The sequence below is a fragment of the Meriones unguiculatus genome, chromosome 20 (assembly GCF_030254825.1).
Source record: "Meriones unguiculatus strain TT.TT164.6M chromosome 20, Bangor_MerUng_6.1, whole genome shotgun sequence".
Classification (NCBI taxonomy): domain Eukaryota; kingdom Metazoa; phylum Chordata; class Mammalia; order Rodentia; family Muridae; genus Meriones; species Meriones unguiculatus.
In genome coordinates, this window is record NC_083367.1 from 49,312,006 (window position 1) to 49,328,386 (window position 16,381).

General features: G+C 44.7%; 1 protein-coding gene across 1 annotated transcript in view; it reads left to right on the plus strand.

The window, feature by feature from the left end:
* The window catches only part of Prep (prolyl endopeptidase), a 95,137-nt gene that overhangs the window by 23,504 nt on the left and 55,252 nt on the right, over nucleotides 1-16,381 (plus strand). Inside the window, exons 4-6 of the mRNA XM_021648448.2 lie at nucleotides 220-350; nucleotides 2,584-2,793; nucleotides 4,469-4,590. Of these exons, the coding sequence (XP_021504123.1) occupies nucleotides 220-350; nucleotides 2,584-2,793; nucleotides 4,469-4,590 (463 nt within the window). The remainder of the gene's footprint in view (nucleotides 1-219; nucleotides 351-2,583; nucleotides 2,794-4,468; nucleotides 4,591-16,381) is intronic.

The window sequence follows — 16,381 nt, forward strand, 5'->3', positions numbered from 1 at the left end:
CAAACTACAATAAACTACTTGCATACAGAAAGCAGTTCAAGTAGCAGATTGTCACAGAGGAAGCAAGGGACTTCCATGCTCATCCTCCTGTCTGCCTCAGTGTCATTGCAGCTGCTTCTTTCTGTGTGGATGTGCTGTGAAATTTGCTTCTTTGTGTGTCTGATTCTTCTCCACCAATAGAAAATGCCACAGCTAAATACAGGGAATTTCTGTCCCCAGGTATTTTTATTTTTACAATACAGGTTTGCAGAACCAACGTGTGTTATATGTGCAAGACTCCTTAGAGGGGGAAGCCAGAGTGTTCCTGGACCCCAACACTCTGTCGGATGATGGCACAGTAGCACTCCGAGGTAAGTGCTGTGCATCCTGGCCTGCGGGAGTCCTTGCATAGTCAGCCGCTTGACAGTCCAAGCAGGGTAGGGACCACATTGCAAAACAGATGCACATGCCGTGTTAGGAAAGCCAACTTTGTACACTGTATGTAGAACACATGAATAATCACATTCATCTTTCTCACTCTGATGGCATGAAGCAGAACTGGAGACCCAAGTTAAGTTCTGGGATTTGGAAGTGTTGCTGTTATTTCCCACCACATCTGAGACCTATCTGACTGTAAACACTTAACCCTCTTGCAAGAAACTTCAGCAATGCAAAGAATGTTCCAGTTATAAATGGGGAGGGTGATCAGAGTAGTAAAATCTAGGCCATTGACGGTCTGTTAGAACTAAAATCAAAACCCCTCAACCTTGTGGAATCGAAACACTTGGAACCCTGATCCTGAAGATGCTGCTATACTACCTGAGTCTAAACGCTATAAATTCTCATGTCTGTGTTAAATATGCTCCCTGTGTGGCTGCTTCTGTGGGCCATAGAGAAGATAAACCTTGGGTTGTGCTATGTAAGCAAGAAGGAGGTCATTCTCAAGTCTTGTGCCTTAGTAGTTATATAGTTAATTACTGCTTAGCATGCTGCTGTTCCTAATGGAAGCAGCTCAGCATCTCCTGTACTGTCCACAGGTCCATGCTAAAGCCCGATGCCCATTTGCTTCTCTAGAATTGTGAAACTGGAACAGTGATGTTTATTGCTCACAGGGCCCCATTTCATTGGATCTGTGTAAAGACCTTTTTGAAGACATCCATGCCATTTCTAGCTATGCCCTGCCCAAATAGGCTTAGTATATAAATGCTGGTATGTATGGAAGTACCAGCTGTCTTGATACAAGTAGAGTAGTATTTCCATGAACCTGAGCTCGTGGTTTACAGTGAATTCAACGCTAAGTTGCTGGCGCAGTCATGAATCCTGTTTAAGAGTCCACACCGTTTTCGCTCATACCTGTCTCTCAGCCCGTGCAGGAGGGCTGCAGCCAGTGCCTCTCCCCCTCTCTCACTGTGGTGCAGCGCAGTGATTTCTTTGGGTGTTCACTCAGACAGGGTCGCGACGGCCGCAAAGGCGAACTGCGCATGAGACCTGGCGTATGATTCCTTCCATATAGTTTTGATCAATAATGATAATGATTTGTTTCATTTTTTTTCCCTGAAAAAAATTTCAATTTATGTAGAAATGAGCCAAACAGTTCAGTGTTTTATATAATAAAAGGTGAATATTCTTCCTCTCTTTTAAGACTTTTATTCTACATAATCATGTACATACTCATAGTCATATAGATATGGTTGTGGATGTTATATAGGGCTTACAAGTGATTAGTGAGTATGTTAGCCAATTTTAAAATAATTTGCTACTAACTGAAGGTCAGTGGTAATTATTGAGCTTCTTACAAATTTTAGATTCCCAATAAGATTTAGCAAGCTTCCCGGGAAACCACCCGTGTCTGAATCTTGTCCTACTAGACAAGATTATTATAACTATAGAAGATATTATAACTATAGAAGCCAACACGAGAAACCTCCACAGGATGGGAATGTTGTTGGGTCCCCAAGGAGTCGGCCCTGGCATGGCAATCCACAGACCGGCTGCTTTCTTTCTCTTTTGGAACATGCACAATGCGAACCTTCCTTGCACGCCCTCAGGCCATATTTAGCTGGGCCTGTGATGTCATGGTGTGGCTATTAATCCCTGAGTGCCGGTAATGCACCGAGAATGAGGCCGTGAAGAGTGATCTCAAATGCTCTGGAGTCTATCCCAAAATGACTTAATGGCTACAGTTTAAATTCTGTTATATGCTACGTCTCATAATCCAGTCATTACTATAAAAGCAGATTTCCCATACTCACTCCCTTTACAGTGTAAATAGAATATGCTGCATGCCCCAAATGAGCTGTGCTTTTAACTGAGCTACCCATTGAGTTATATAAATATTTCAAAATGGACATCTTAATGGACAAGGCTTCATTTTATGAAGGAAGAAGTATGGCCTGAGGGGGTTACAGGAGCTTGGCATCATACTGGCACTTCCTTCCCCTTCGGCTGAGCCCAGGTTTCTCTCACTGCTAGCTTCGTATTTCCCCGTTGCCTCATTTGGTCTCCACGCTGTGACAGGCAGCTGTGACAGTGTGGATGACGACTGTGGGCAAGGTTAAGGGCTATATCCGATGGTCGCATCTGACCTTCTCCTGTGCCCCATAGGTTATGCCTTCAGTGAAGATGGTGAATATTTTGCCTACGGTCTGAGTGCCAGTGGCTCAGACTGGGTGACGATCAAGTTCATGAAAGTGGACGGTGCCAAGGAGCTTCCTGACGTGCTCGAGAGAGTCAAGTTCACCTGCATGGCCTGGACGCATGATGGGAAGGGCATGTTCTACAACTCGTACCCGCAGCAGGATGGGAAGAGCGATGGTACGTGAACACTTCCGTGAAGTGCTTCAGTGAGGCGCGTTCTTATAAAAGACTGCAGCTTCTTGAGACTAAAAGGGGGGCTGAATTGATTGGTGCTGCTGGCCGTACTGGACATGTCCAACCTTTCCCCACGGCGACACAAGTGCCGATGTCTGTAAACCCATCAATCAAGTTACAAAACGTATTTAAGAGAGAAAAACCTTACAGTGTCTCTCAGCTGTAATTTTGCCGCTTTTTGTTTTTCCAATTTTTTATTTTTTTGTGGTACATAAAAGCCTCTCAGACTGTAATGGAGGGATTTGTGATTGACATAAACAGTTCATACTGTGCTTCCTCCTGGCACTCCTGAAAAAAGTGAGTGTTCTTAAGCACCATAAAGTGTCTTTTTTTTTAACATTTTTGGCATTATCGTTTATTGCCCCAATAGCTCGGTACATTGTCACAATGAGAAAGTAAAGTTTTAGTCTCATTATAGTCTTCAAAATCAGCAAATATATGTGAATCGCTTGCTGGTGATGGGCAGCCGAGGCATAACGTTTGTAGAAATAAACAGAATTAGTAAAGGTACACATGCGTAATTAGCTAATCCACAGTGACCGTCACCATCCAGAGGCTGTAGTTTACATTGGGTTTACTCTTGCTGTTGCATATTCTGTGCACTTGGGGTGTTTTGTTTTGTTTTGTTTTCATTGTAAAACAAAGCCTTGCTGTGTAGACCTGCTAACCTTTAGGTTGGCTACAGTGCTGGAATGACGTGTGCATACCACCATCCCTGCTAGCAACAAGTCCTGATGTCAGTATCAGTCTTTCAGCTTTGTTCTTCAGCTTTGTGCTGTCAATTGTTCTGAGTCGTTTTGTCCTCCCTCCTTGAAAATTTTAGAACCAGTTTGCTTATGTTTTCGTTTGGCTTCTATTGCTGTGATAAAGACCATGACCAAAAGCAATTTGGGAAGGAAAGGGTTTGTTTCATCTTACACTTCCAGTAATACCCCGTCACTGGGGGAAGTCAGGGCAGGAACTCAGGGAGGAACTGAAGCAGAGACCATGGAGGAACACTGCTTACTGACTAGCTTGTTCCGCATGGCTTGTTCAGCTTGCTTTCTTACATACCAAGGACCACCTGCCACAGTGGGCTTGGCCCTCCTGCATCAGTCATCAATCAAAATCAGATTGCCTGTAGGCATTTTTGCAGTTAAGGTTCCTTTTCTGAAATAACTAGATTGTGACAAAACAAACAAACAAACAAACAGAAACCACCATGACAGTCCCTGTCCACAAACTAACATCCTGGCATCCTGGCATTGCATCTTAGGGTCAGGTTGAGAGAACTAACATGTTGATAGCACTGAGCTCTCCTTCCGTGTTCATGGAGTATCTCCATGTGTCAGTTACTTCATTTTTTTTTTTTTTTGGATGCTTTATAATTTTCCTTAAATACCATGTAGTACTTTGTTAGCTTTATGGTGAATTCTTTCACTTTGTTGGTTGCTAATGGCAACTTAATTCCTCTCCTTGTTTGTTGCTGGCGTGTAGGAGCATGATTGACTTTTTGTCTTTTAGCTTTGCGTTCTGCAACCATATACTTAACATCCGAAATGTTCTTAGGATTGTATAACGGAGGTAGAGATTCTTAAAATTGTCTGCTGCATCTCAGTAAGCATCTTTTGTTCTTCAGGCACAGAGACATCCACCAATCTCCACCAAAAGCTCTGTTACCACGTCTTGGGAACGGACCAGTCGGAAGATATTTTGTGTGCTGAGTTCCCCGATGAGCCTAAATGGATGGGGGGAGCCGAGGTATCGTATACTGTGAACTTTTGTCCTCAGGGACAAGTCTTATGGATGCAGCTGTTAATATTCCTGATGTGTGAGGTCAGTATAGTAGTCTTCTAGAACGTTCCCCGCTGCCCACAGGTGAGTGTGAGACAGAGAAGAGCTTCCTCTGTGTGCTTCCCCCATGTGATGACTGCTCCTAGGCATTAGACACTTCCCCACTTTGTAAGTATCCACACATCCCTCGGGAGGGTCTTAACAGTAATGACTGAAGTGCCGTGCTCCTGAAATCAGGTGGCCATGTCGCCTCCTGTGTCTTGAGAGTCAGCCGTGAAGGAACTTGGCGTTTGCATAGTAAGGTCGGAGCTCCTGCCTATGTACTAAGGCATGGGTGTTAAGGGTAGGAGACGAGCTGGGTGTTTTATTGAGAGTGGGATGTGACACCCCACTGTGGGCAGGGATCCACCGGGGCACCCCGAGGCACTTCCCTTTGCTGAAAGGCAGGTGGGACTTCAGCAGGAGAGGAATATTTGAAAATTTTAATTGTTATTTCCGAGTCCGGTTGGAGGGAGAGAAGAGCCATGACAGTGTTTTGTCCTTGTGTCTTCTTGTGTAGTAGTTTAAGTTGTCCTTCATTTCTATAGAGCAGGAGTCAGCAGATCGCTGCCTCTCAGCCTAACGCGGCCTGCTTTTGTATAGAAAACTTTCCTGGAACCAAGTCACGCCCAATGGCATTAGCCAGTGGTCACAGAAGTCCCTTGGCTAACCTGGAAATATTCCCCGTCTGGCCAGTCTCAGGAAAATTCTCCAGATTTTAAAGGAATATGAAATGTATCTAGAGGCCTTATTCTGTTTTCTTAAAATGCATTTTTTTCCCTGTGATTTTTCTTCTCCTAGCTCTTCACTATACCAGCTTTTCCTGTATAATTACTGTCATTTTTTTTTATGTTTGTTTTTTTATATCTCTCATCTCAGTAGACTTTCTGTCTTTGCTTCCTGTGTACTTATGTGTACAGATAAGGCACATTTTCCACCTTCATCTGAATGAAAGCAATTGGGAGGTTATATTACCAAAAAAATTGAAATGTTAAATCTCACATATCTCTCTTTACTTGGACAGCTGTTGATGAGGGAAACTTAAAATAGTGTATTTTCAGGTTCAAATTTTATTCCCCCTGGCTTTTTGTAAAGTAGAAAACTTACTGTCTTAGAGAAATTTGTGAACTAATAACTTCATTTTGCCTGTTTTTGTTCTGAGACAGTCTGGTGTAGCCCAGGCCGACTTTGAACTTGATTTGTGGCTCAGGATGAACCTGACTTCCTGAGCTTGCTGCCTCTCACTCCACAGTGCTTGGCTGATGGCTGTCTGGCTCTACAATAGACTTGTGTGGTCCTGAGGATCAAACCCAGGGCTTCATGCGGGCTAAAAAATCTCTCTACTTGCTGAGCTGCAGTTCAGCTCTCAGGTAATCTATTCTAATCAAGCTTATTTAGTTGCTATGATTGCAGGAACGTTGAAATTGAGTGCCAGCATACCTTAACCAAAGAATGGCAGAACTTGGCACTTAGCTGTTTGCACTGATCTCTACCTGCAACTGATAGAAGCAGCTAGGTTTGCACTGATTTATTTTAACTTCAAAATATATAGGATGATAAATATATAACACAGTTTCCATGGAATCAAGTATACATTTATATCAGTTTACAACGGTCACCAGTTTGCAATCATCTTGAGGACTTTTTCACCTCACAAGTTTGGAACTCAGTGCCCATGAAGCCCCCTCATCTATCTTTCACCACTGCCCAGCAGCTGCTCCTCTGTTTCCTGTCCCTTTGTATGTGACCGTTCTGTGCCCCTCTGTGTCCTTCCGTGTCTACCATGTGGCACTTACCTGGCCCTCAAAGTTCATTGTACTGAACACTTGCCTTACTTTCTGAAACCGAAAAGATTTGGCTTTGTGTATTTACATTTTTCTTCATTCATTCATTCATTCAGGGACACCCTGAGTGTTCCCTGTAGTTATTACCATGCTGCTGCTGTGAGCATCTAATGTTACAGAGGGGAAGTAGCTCATGTACACATTTAGCACATGTATGATTAATGCCATTAGCCAAGGAAAAAGAAAGCCAATCTTCAAGCCAACCTGACTGCATTCGCCTAAGACTTAACACAGTCTAGACCACAGCCTTGAGAGCGAGTGGCTGTCTCAATGCGTAGACAGCGTCAGGCACCATCAACACGCAAGCCGTGGATGGACGGATGACATCCCAAACTGTTTATATCCCTAGCACGCACCGTGCAGCTTGCCTCCCTCATCAGTAAGAAAGAGGCCATCCAAGAGTGGCAGTAAATGAAGGGTGTTTGTGTTCTGCACAGAAGCAATAAGCTGAAATAAGTATATAAATACATGGGCAAGTAGAGCCATTTTCCTTCCTGTCCTCGGGCTCTGAGAGTCTGGATGCTGCATTCAGCAGTGTCTCAGTGACCGGATGAGCTTGCTGGCCGAGAAGATGGTATGAGAGAAGTGGGGTACATTGTTCATCCTTGGGGATGAGGCTAGAAAATGCTGTAGGGCAGGCCGGAGCTGCCTCCACCCTCCTCCCTTTGGCCTGCTGTTGGAGAGTGTGGCTTACCTTCCTTCTTATGTTTGGGGCCTCTGCCTTGACTGCTTGGACGGGTCTTTATCGCCTTGTACGCAAGAGAGAACTTCACTTTATAGTCTAAGTCCCACTGGTCAGTAACCTTCCTTTTCCAGTGCTCCCTCTGCTTTTCCAAACAGGCCTCTCACCTGGAGCAGGGAAGGTGGATTCCCAGAGGGAAGTAGCCTGAGTGTCTGGCTGTTGTTGCCTTTAGCGACAGTCACTAAAGTCATTGCAGTCCAGATTGAAACCCAGTCTCCATGTGGGTTTTTCTGGCCCTGGGTCTTTAGGGTGTCAGGTGAGGTGAGGTCTGGAAGGCTGTGCTTCTAGTTTTAATATCTAAGGTAGCCATGAAGGAAGGAATTAGAGAAAAGGGTAGGGTATGGCTTGAGCCATCTGCTTGGGTTGGTTTGTCTCGGTTGTTCGGCATCCCTTTATGGCAGGGTTCCCGTTAGTTCCTGGGGGCTTAGCTGTTCTTCCCTAGCTATCCATTCATCTGCCCTGCCAAGCTTCTGTTTCTTCCCGGGGTATTTTTGTGAGGTTCACACCTCCACGCTTTTCAAAAGGGATCTTTCAAAGTGACAGACCAGCCACTCTCCTGATGCCTCCCAGCGCTGGGAAGCCTGGCCTGCTCACCTGCCTCCTCCTCACCTGCCTTCCAGGGACCTCGGGCCACCTCTCCTTCACAGTCCTGTGCACCTCAGACTGCAGTGCCAGTGGGGAAAACTTGAAGGGGGGTGGAGGTAGGGGGCTGGGGCATAGCACAAAACAGCTGTCATTTGACTAGATGGGAAGATGTCAGCTGTTCAGTATAGTTAAGGGACACATGGCTTTTTTAGGGTAGGTCAGACCACCCCCCCCAATTTAAAAAAAAAAAAACCTTCCTTATTTTGAAGTCATTTCTGAACATTTCAGGTTGAAACAACCACCAAAACCCAAACAAAAAAAATCTAAGAACGCAAACACACTGAGGTTGTGTTCCCAGCAGGGGGCGCTGCGGAGCGAGGATTGTGGAAATGGATGAAGTGGGAAGGATGCGGACAGCTGGGTCCTACACTAGGGAACTAACTCTGACACACCTTATTCTTGAAAGCTTTTTTTAAATCCTGAATCCTGATATTTATCACATTTCGCCATAAGCTATTTCTATACTTCAGGTCGTGTTTCTGCCCCACTTGTGGATCTGATATAAACCCTCAGCTCCTGCTCCAGTGTCATGCCTGTCTGCCGGCCTGCTGCCGTTATCCCTGCCGTGATGGTCATGGCCTCACCTTCTGAAACTATAAGCTAGCCCCCAGTTAAAGCTTTCTTTATAAACTGCCTTAGACACGACGTCTCTTCACAGCAATAGAACAGTATCTAAGGTACCTAGGGACACTCCAGTGGAGAAAGCCCTTTTTCCCTTTCCCAGCAGGTGTCAATTGCAAGTAAGTTTCTTGGTGGGACTTTTGTCTACTTCTCCTTTTTCATGCTAGGATTGTGTCTGGTTTCGCCTGTGAAGGTCTTGTGTCCTGTCACAGGCTGTAAGTGTTTCAGCCATCTTGTGTCACCCACCACCTCCAACTCTTAAAATCTTCCGACTTTTCTCTGTCTTCTTTTCTCTCTCTCTTTCTCTCTCTCTCTCCTTCCTTCCTTCCTTCTTTTTTGTTTGGTTTGGTGTGGTTTGGTTTGGTTTTTTGAGACGGGTTTCTCTGTGTAGCCTTGGCTGTCCTGGACTCACTTTGTGATGAGGCTGGCCTCGAATACTCTGAGATCCGCCTGCCTCTGCCTCCCTGAGTGCTGGGATTACAGGTGCGCTCCACCACACCCTGTTTTCTTTTTTCTTTCTTTTTGGAGAGAAAGAGATAAAGAACATGAAGTTGGTTGGTAGAGATGTGGGGGAAGGCTCTGGGAGGGATTGGGGAAGGGCAAAGAATATGATCAAAATATATTAAATAAAAAAGTTTGAATAAAAATAATCGCAATTTTAATTAATTTTGAGAACTCTATACATGCATTGATATATTTTGGTCACATTTACCCACTAATTACTTCCCCATCTTTCCCCCACTGCCTCCCCCAACAACTGCATGTCCTCCTTTTTTTAAAGTAGCTCACTGATTGAGATTTTTGCTGCCCATATGTTCATAGATGCGACATCCACCATCCACCAGAGTGTGGTCGACCTACTTAGGAATGCACCCTGAAAGAAAAGTGGCTTTCCTCCCTTGGAAGCTCTCAGTTGTCAGTAGTTCCTGAGTTAGGGGTAGGAACTTGATCTTATACTGGTTTTGTGCTGCTGTGAGGTCAGTGAGGTCATGAGTGCTGTTGTGAGTTCATGAGTGCTGTTGTGAGTTCATGGGTACAGCTGTGAGGTCATGAGTGCTGTTGTGAGGTCATGGGTGTTGCTGTGAGGTCATGGGTGCAGCAGTCAGCCGTGTCCAAAAGACACTGTTTTGGTCCAGTCCTCCACTACCTCTGCCTCCTCATCTTTCCACCCCTCTTCTGCAATGGCCCCTGAGCCTTAGGGAGGTAGTGTGATATAAATACTGCATTTGTGGCTAAGCATTCCGTTGAACTTATGCTTTAGACTTTGATCAGCTGTGACTTTTCGCATTAATCGCTATCTATCCACTGCATGCACACACACACAGACACACACACACACAGACAGACACACACACACACACAACCTCTGATGAGGTGATGAGGTCTGAGAGCTGCACTAATCTGTGGGGTTAGAGATAGGAATTTAGAGGGCAGTTTGACTGTGTCCATTTACCAAAATGTAAGTTCTCCTGTGAGTCCTATGAGTTTCCCAACCACTGCTTCTTAGAGTATCAGGCACGCATCTCTTCCTGAGGCATGACGTTAAATCCAGTCAGAAAATGCTTGTTCACCCCATATCATGCTTGCTGCTGTTGCACCATGTGCATTTCTCACCAAGCTGGCTGTTAGCGTAGCCCAGGGCGCGTGGCCCCGCAAGACTGTTAATGGCCTTTTTACCTAGCAGACTGCACAGCACCTTCCAATTACCTACTGATTACAAGGGGAAATCTCTGCAGGGTGACTGGGAAGACAGAAGACAGAAGGGCTCAGAAACTAGAGACCTACATGTCGGCAAGCAAGAGGGCCAGGCTGCACCTTACAAAGCAATTCCATTCCCTAATGGAGATTAAGTGTTGCCTTTCTGAAGTGCTTGGGGCCCGCATCCTTCAGATCGTATAATACTTGCACGTACCTAATGAGACACTGTGGAGATGGGACCGAGTCTGGTTTCTTTTCCTGCTGCTATAATAAACACCAAGACCCAAAGCAACTTGGGGGAGGAAAGGATTCATTTCATCTCCCTGGTTATAGCCAGTTGCCAAGGGAAGTTAGGGCAGAAACTCAAACAGGGACCTGGAGCACAAACCTTGGAGAGCCCACTTTCTGTCTTGCTCTCTGGCTCATATCCGGTTAGCCTTTCTCATACACGAGTTAGCAATCAAGAAAATGGCCCACAGTGCGCCAACAAGCCGACCTGGTCGAGGCAGTTCTTCGGTTGATGGCCCCTTTCCCTGATTTGCGAGGTTGATAGCCCTCTGAGGACGCCAGCTGATAGTAATGGTTTATAGCACTTGCACAGCTGAACGTTATTTTTTAATGTGCTTGCAACAGTCCCTTGAGCTCAGGTGTGGCATTTTCCTACTCAGGGTGTCATATGTCAGCAACCCCTATCGTACGTTTGCCACGGTGCACATGTGGAGCTCAGAGCACAACTATCAGGAGCTAGTTCAGGCCTCCCATTCCCAACCAAACTCAGGTTGTCGGGCTTGCTTCTCCACCTACTGAGCCGTCTTGCCAGCTCAGATTTTGGAGTTTTAAACTAAAGATGATCAACCTGTATTGTCGCTGGAGGGCTGGTTGCCCACCTTTCTCACTCAGGGAGGAAGGAGAACAAACGGGATTCTTGAATCACCACGCCTGTCTACCAGGAAAGAAAAAAACTAGGTGGATTAGTAACATAAGTGGCTATGGGCTGTCTTGGGCTGTATTGTTCTACTTTGTCTATTTTTTTTGTTTTGTTTTGTTTTGTTTATTTGTTTTTGCTCAGGATGTTCTGTTGTATCAGTTCTAACTTACCAGGCAACGTATGAAATGGTGTTTGGATGGACTGGTTTTTCTAGGCTGTACTGCACTGTCTGGGGAAAGGGAAGGCTGGCTAGTCTGACCTAAGACTGTCTACTTGAAATGTGTAGGTTGCTCGTGCACACTTGTAATCGTGGCTGCTTGTATGCCTGCCGCTTCCCCAGGAGTCCTGTCTGAACACTCACCCAGTGCATGTAGTTTGGCCTTTAGAAGTTTTCCTTAATTGAGTGTTGGAAACACACTCTACACCGAAGCGCTGATGTTATGATTCAGAGCTGCTGTGAGAAGAACCCGGTAAATTTGGTAAAGATTGCCGCCCTGAGAGGAACGTGATGAACTGTCAGCGCTGCTAAGATCCGCTTCCCTGCTTCTGACCACTTCCAGTTCCAGGCGCCACTGCTTTCCTGGCACGGTTTCCACGCACAGTTCTGTTATTGTGACACACAGAAGAAAGCACTGTCCTTCTCTTGACGAGATGCCCTGTATACTCAAGTTAAAAGTAAACTCACTTGCCCTCCTTTCTAAGCAGATCAGCTTTAGATTTTATGTCCATGTCTGGGCGCTAACACTGGGCTGTGTGACTTCTGGGGCCAGGAACTACACAGGTGCCTGTGTTCTTATCATGTGATGAACATGCCATGAATTAACGTATGGTGAATGCTCACAATGTTGAGTTTGCAGAAGTGGGGGGTTGGCCCTGTCATGTGAAGGCCAAGTAATTTTGTAGAAGAAATGATCAGGAGGCCAAAATGGTGAAGCATTTTCTGTTCACTTCTCCCTTTACTGTGAGGTTGTGCGGGAAGGCTTGCTGCTAGGCAGTTGGGAAAGCCCAGGTACCCTGATCGAGGTAGTGGTAAGACTGGTAACAGCAACATTCATCAGATTTCAGCTTTTCCTGATGCTGGTAGTCAGAAGCGAACAGATTGATTTTTAGAAATACACAAATGCCCCGTTCTCCAGACGCACTGCTCTTATTAGCATGTTCATAGTGATGGTTGTCTCTGTCGCCTCTATTCCTCAGTCCAGTCTTAAGGCAGGGCTGCTGTTCTCCACGTACAGCAGCTTGACTGAGAGTCTTGTCTAAACCACCCTTACCTCCCTGAGGCACTGACGGAAAGCATTTATAAAACTGTTTATTTGTCACTAGATGCCCCTGATAGGTGCTGATCTCTTTTAAGTCAGTGTGTTACCAGGTTGGGAGTTCCTGGGAGCCTTTGTGTGTGTTGGACCAACCTGTGAGAACCTGACAAAGTAAAGCAGGAGAGACGCGCTGTAGTAGCCTGAAGTGTTTCTCTGGTAACCTTTTCTAGCTGCGCTGGAGCATGGTAACAGTGTCCACAGTTACGTTTGTGAATAGATTTAGATTATTGTGGTTTTTGTTGGTGGTGGTTGGTTGGTTGGTTGGTTTGTTTGTTTTTCTTCCATTTTTAGGTTTCTTGAGATAGGGTTTCTCTATGTAGGCCAGGCTGACCTCGAATTCAGAGATCTGCCTGCCTCTGCCGCTCAAGCCCTGGAAATAAGTGCGTGTGCCACCACTGCCAGGCTCCTGTGCTTTTTAAGGACTCTCCAGACCTTCTGCCCTGGTTTTTGATGAATGTAAATGAGTTTGGCATTGGTAGCAGCCAAACTGTGAAGGATTCTCTGGTGTGCATAAAGCTTGCCGCTGGTAGGGAACCACAAAGGTGGAGGGAGGAGCATTTTCCCATCCTCTTGAGCCCTGTGCTGAGGGATGCTTGACTGTGGTATCCTGGTAGCTGCATAGCAGAGGTTGGGGGCTTGTGACATAGCTGCCTCACAATCCTTACTCAGCTTGAGTGTGTACTTTATTAGCGATTGATACCCTGGTTCTTTACCTGCTGGCTCTTATTTCCAGTTGATTCAGAACCCAGGGAGAAGTGACTAGATACCCAGACTGGGCAGAAGACCAGTGGCCATGGGCTTTCTTATTATACATACAGTATTTTCGGGGTGTTAATCAATGTCTAGCATGCTGCCAGATACTATATCCTATGCCACAAATTTAATGTGTATGTTTTCTAAACCCCTTCCTTCCTGGGGAGTGGAGATACCACGGGAAGGTGAGCTTTGGTGTTGCACTAAACAGGTCTTAACCAACCATTCAGAGAGCTCTCCATCAGGCTAGCCTTTCAGCCTTGCCCTAACTGGAGAGGAGGAGGAGTCAGTGTCAAGACCTTTATAACCTGTACTAGCCAGGCATTGTATCCTTTAAACACTTCTTAGTAGAGTGTTTGTCTTCCCAGTGATCTCTAAAAGAAAAAAAAAATCATCTTTAAAATTGCCTTAAAATAGTGTAAGAAGCTAAGCAACTGATGTACTGAATACTTATTAATGGAGAAAGGTGTCTTTTTTCTAATCTGTACATTCTGAGGAAAATAACGTATACCTGATTTTGAGACTGCCAGTTTGAACATTGAAAACACAGAGGTGTTTCCCGTTAGGCGAAGTGTTTGACTGAATTGTGATGATCACGAGGAGGAAGAAGCCTGACTGAACAGGTGACCGCGGTGTGCCCTGGGACTTCTGCCTTGGGTTAAATATGAACTGCTGAGAGTATTAGTCTGTTGGTGCTGGGGACAGCTCTTGGGACGTGCTAGCAGCAGCTGCTGGCCAAGGTCTGGTGCTCTTGCGCGGATGTGGCTGTGTTGACTTTCAGTTGACTGAGGCACTGCAGCTGGAGTAGATGTCATCTGTGATTGATGTGGCGTGGCTTGAAGCAGCTGCGCAGAGTCTGGATGTGTTAAAAGGACAAGAGCGCAAAAGCGTGAACTAATGTTGAAGAGGCTGCTTTGGATGATATTTGATAAAATTATAATTGTGGATTACCGAGACTTTCAGTATAGGATGGTTTTAAAAGGTGGGACTAAAATCGTTAACATTAGTTTCTTAGCTTCCTTTATTAAAAGCTGAGGAGAAATAAAATCTATCCCTGTCACATAAATATGAAATGAAAAAGAGAGGCTCATAAGGAAATTGATTTTGAGTTGTCATAGTGAGTCGTAGCACTCAGTAAGTGGAGGCAGGAGGATCAGGAAGGAATTGAAGGACATCTGGTTGCATAGTGAGTTCAAGGCCAGCCTAAGCCACATGAAGTATATTCTATATGTATAGTAGTATATTATGTATAATATACTCTATAATATAGAATATATTATAGTATCTATTATATATGTATTATATATAATATATATTAATACAGGCTAGGAGTGTTGCTGATTGGTGGGAACATGCTTAGCCTTGTGAAGCCTTAGGTTCAGTTTCCAGAAGGACAGAGAAAAAAAAAAGGAAAAGGCAAGATGAATAGAACGCTAGAAAGAATTGATAGTAGTAGTGGTTTTTAAAACTGCAGATTCTCAGATTGGATATTGAAAAATAAATTATGTTCCATTTAGTTTCAACAGGCCCACTGGACAGTAGGCTATTTTTCACTGTCCACACCGGTGTGTGTGGTACTGGCCTCAGCTCCTGCCCTGCACAGCTAGAAAGCTGAATGGAAGAGAAGAAGTAAGACAGCAGTTTGCAGAACTTGTTATCAGATGGTTGGGAGTGATGCACGAGAGAGGTTATTCCTCCAGTTGCCCAGCCTTCTGCCTCGAGGTGTTTTAGGGAGCCCAGCACAAGGATGAAGAACTCTGAGCATTTCATTCTCACAGAAGTAAGGTTCCAAAGAGACTGAAGCTACTGGAATTTGTAGAGCAAAGTGTTGAAGGTGGGAATTTCCTATGAAGTGTCCCAGCGATTTGCTTCAGGGTCTTTTTGTGGCTTCAGCTGTTTATCAAGAACTGTATGCATTGAATGAGGTTTCCTAAGTCAGGCTCAACACGACACCCAGGAGCTGTTAACTACTAAAAGCTCGACAAGGAGGAGTGACTCACGCTGTGACAAAAGTAGCCAGGCCTTATGAGCACCTATGTTATTCAGTGGAGTCCCTAGAGAGCTCATGTTTTTGCAGTCAGGCTGCAGTCGCTAGCCAGCAAGCCTGGATGGAGCTGGTTTGCCAAGAAATTAATTGATTCAAAACATTTTACAGGCAGATTAGAAAGAGAAAAAGAAAATCCGGCCAATGTTCCAAGTGCCCTGAGTCCAATTCAGAAGTCACTACATGTTTAATGAAGCAGAATGATGTGACTGAAAGCCAGCACAGTTCTTAATCATAGGAATAGATTCAGAAATGGCAAATGAGTTAGCAAAGATTTTTTTTTTTTTAAGTTATAGAAATGATGTACAAAGGCTTTTAGAAAATGTTAGGCAGGACCAAGTGAAGCTCGTTGTCTATTTGAAATGCCAGGATAGAGATGAGGGTGTTCTTAAAATGTAAATGAGGAAAAATGCAAAAGAAAGTTATGTTTAATAAAATATCTAAACCCTCAGATCCAAGAAGCGCAGCAAATCCCAGGCACATTATTATAGTAGAGTCTGTTGTAATCAACCTGCAAATAAGTGAAAGTGACGAAAAGAAATATTAAAGCCTCCAGATTAAAAACCGAACACTTGACATATGGACAAAGTCAAATAAAATGACAGCTCCGAAGCAGGGGCCTACCCCAGTGTTCATTTTAAAACTACAGGCCTTCACCACGTGTCCTGTCTTCACTGCTAAGAGCCCTTCATGTCATTCATGGCGTGTGTGTATGTGCGTGTGCGTGTGTGTGTGTAATATATGGCATAATCTGATACTCATATGTTTAACTCCTTTTTAGTTGTGACACTTTTCTGAGTGATATATCTTTAACATACAGAAACAAAACTTAGGCTTGAGCTTGTACATAGATCTTTAGACTATGTCTGTGGAATGACCAAATTAAAGAATAAGAGTTGGAAAAAGTAGCAGGGTTCTTTTCGGGACCAAGAGCCAACAGTGTTTGTATGTGTTCATAAAGACAAAGCGTTTTAAGCAGTTGTCCCGTGACTATGGCATCCTGCCAGTTCTTTAGCCAGCATAGTGAGCTAATGGGTTGGAAACTCTGCAAAGGGTTATACTTGAGTGCTGAGCCCTGAGCTGTCTCCTGTTCTCTTGAGGCCTGTAGCTGGTTGAACAAGGCGCAGC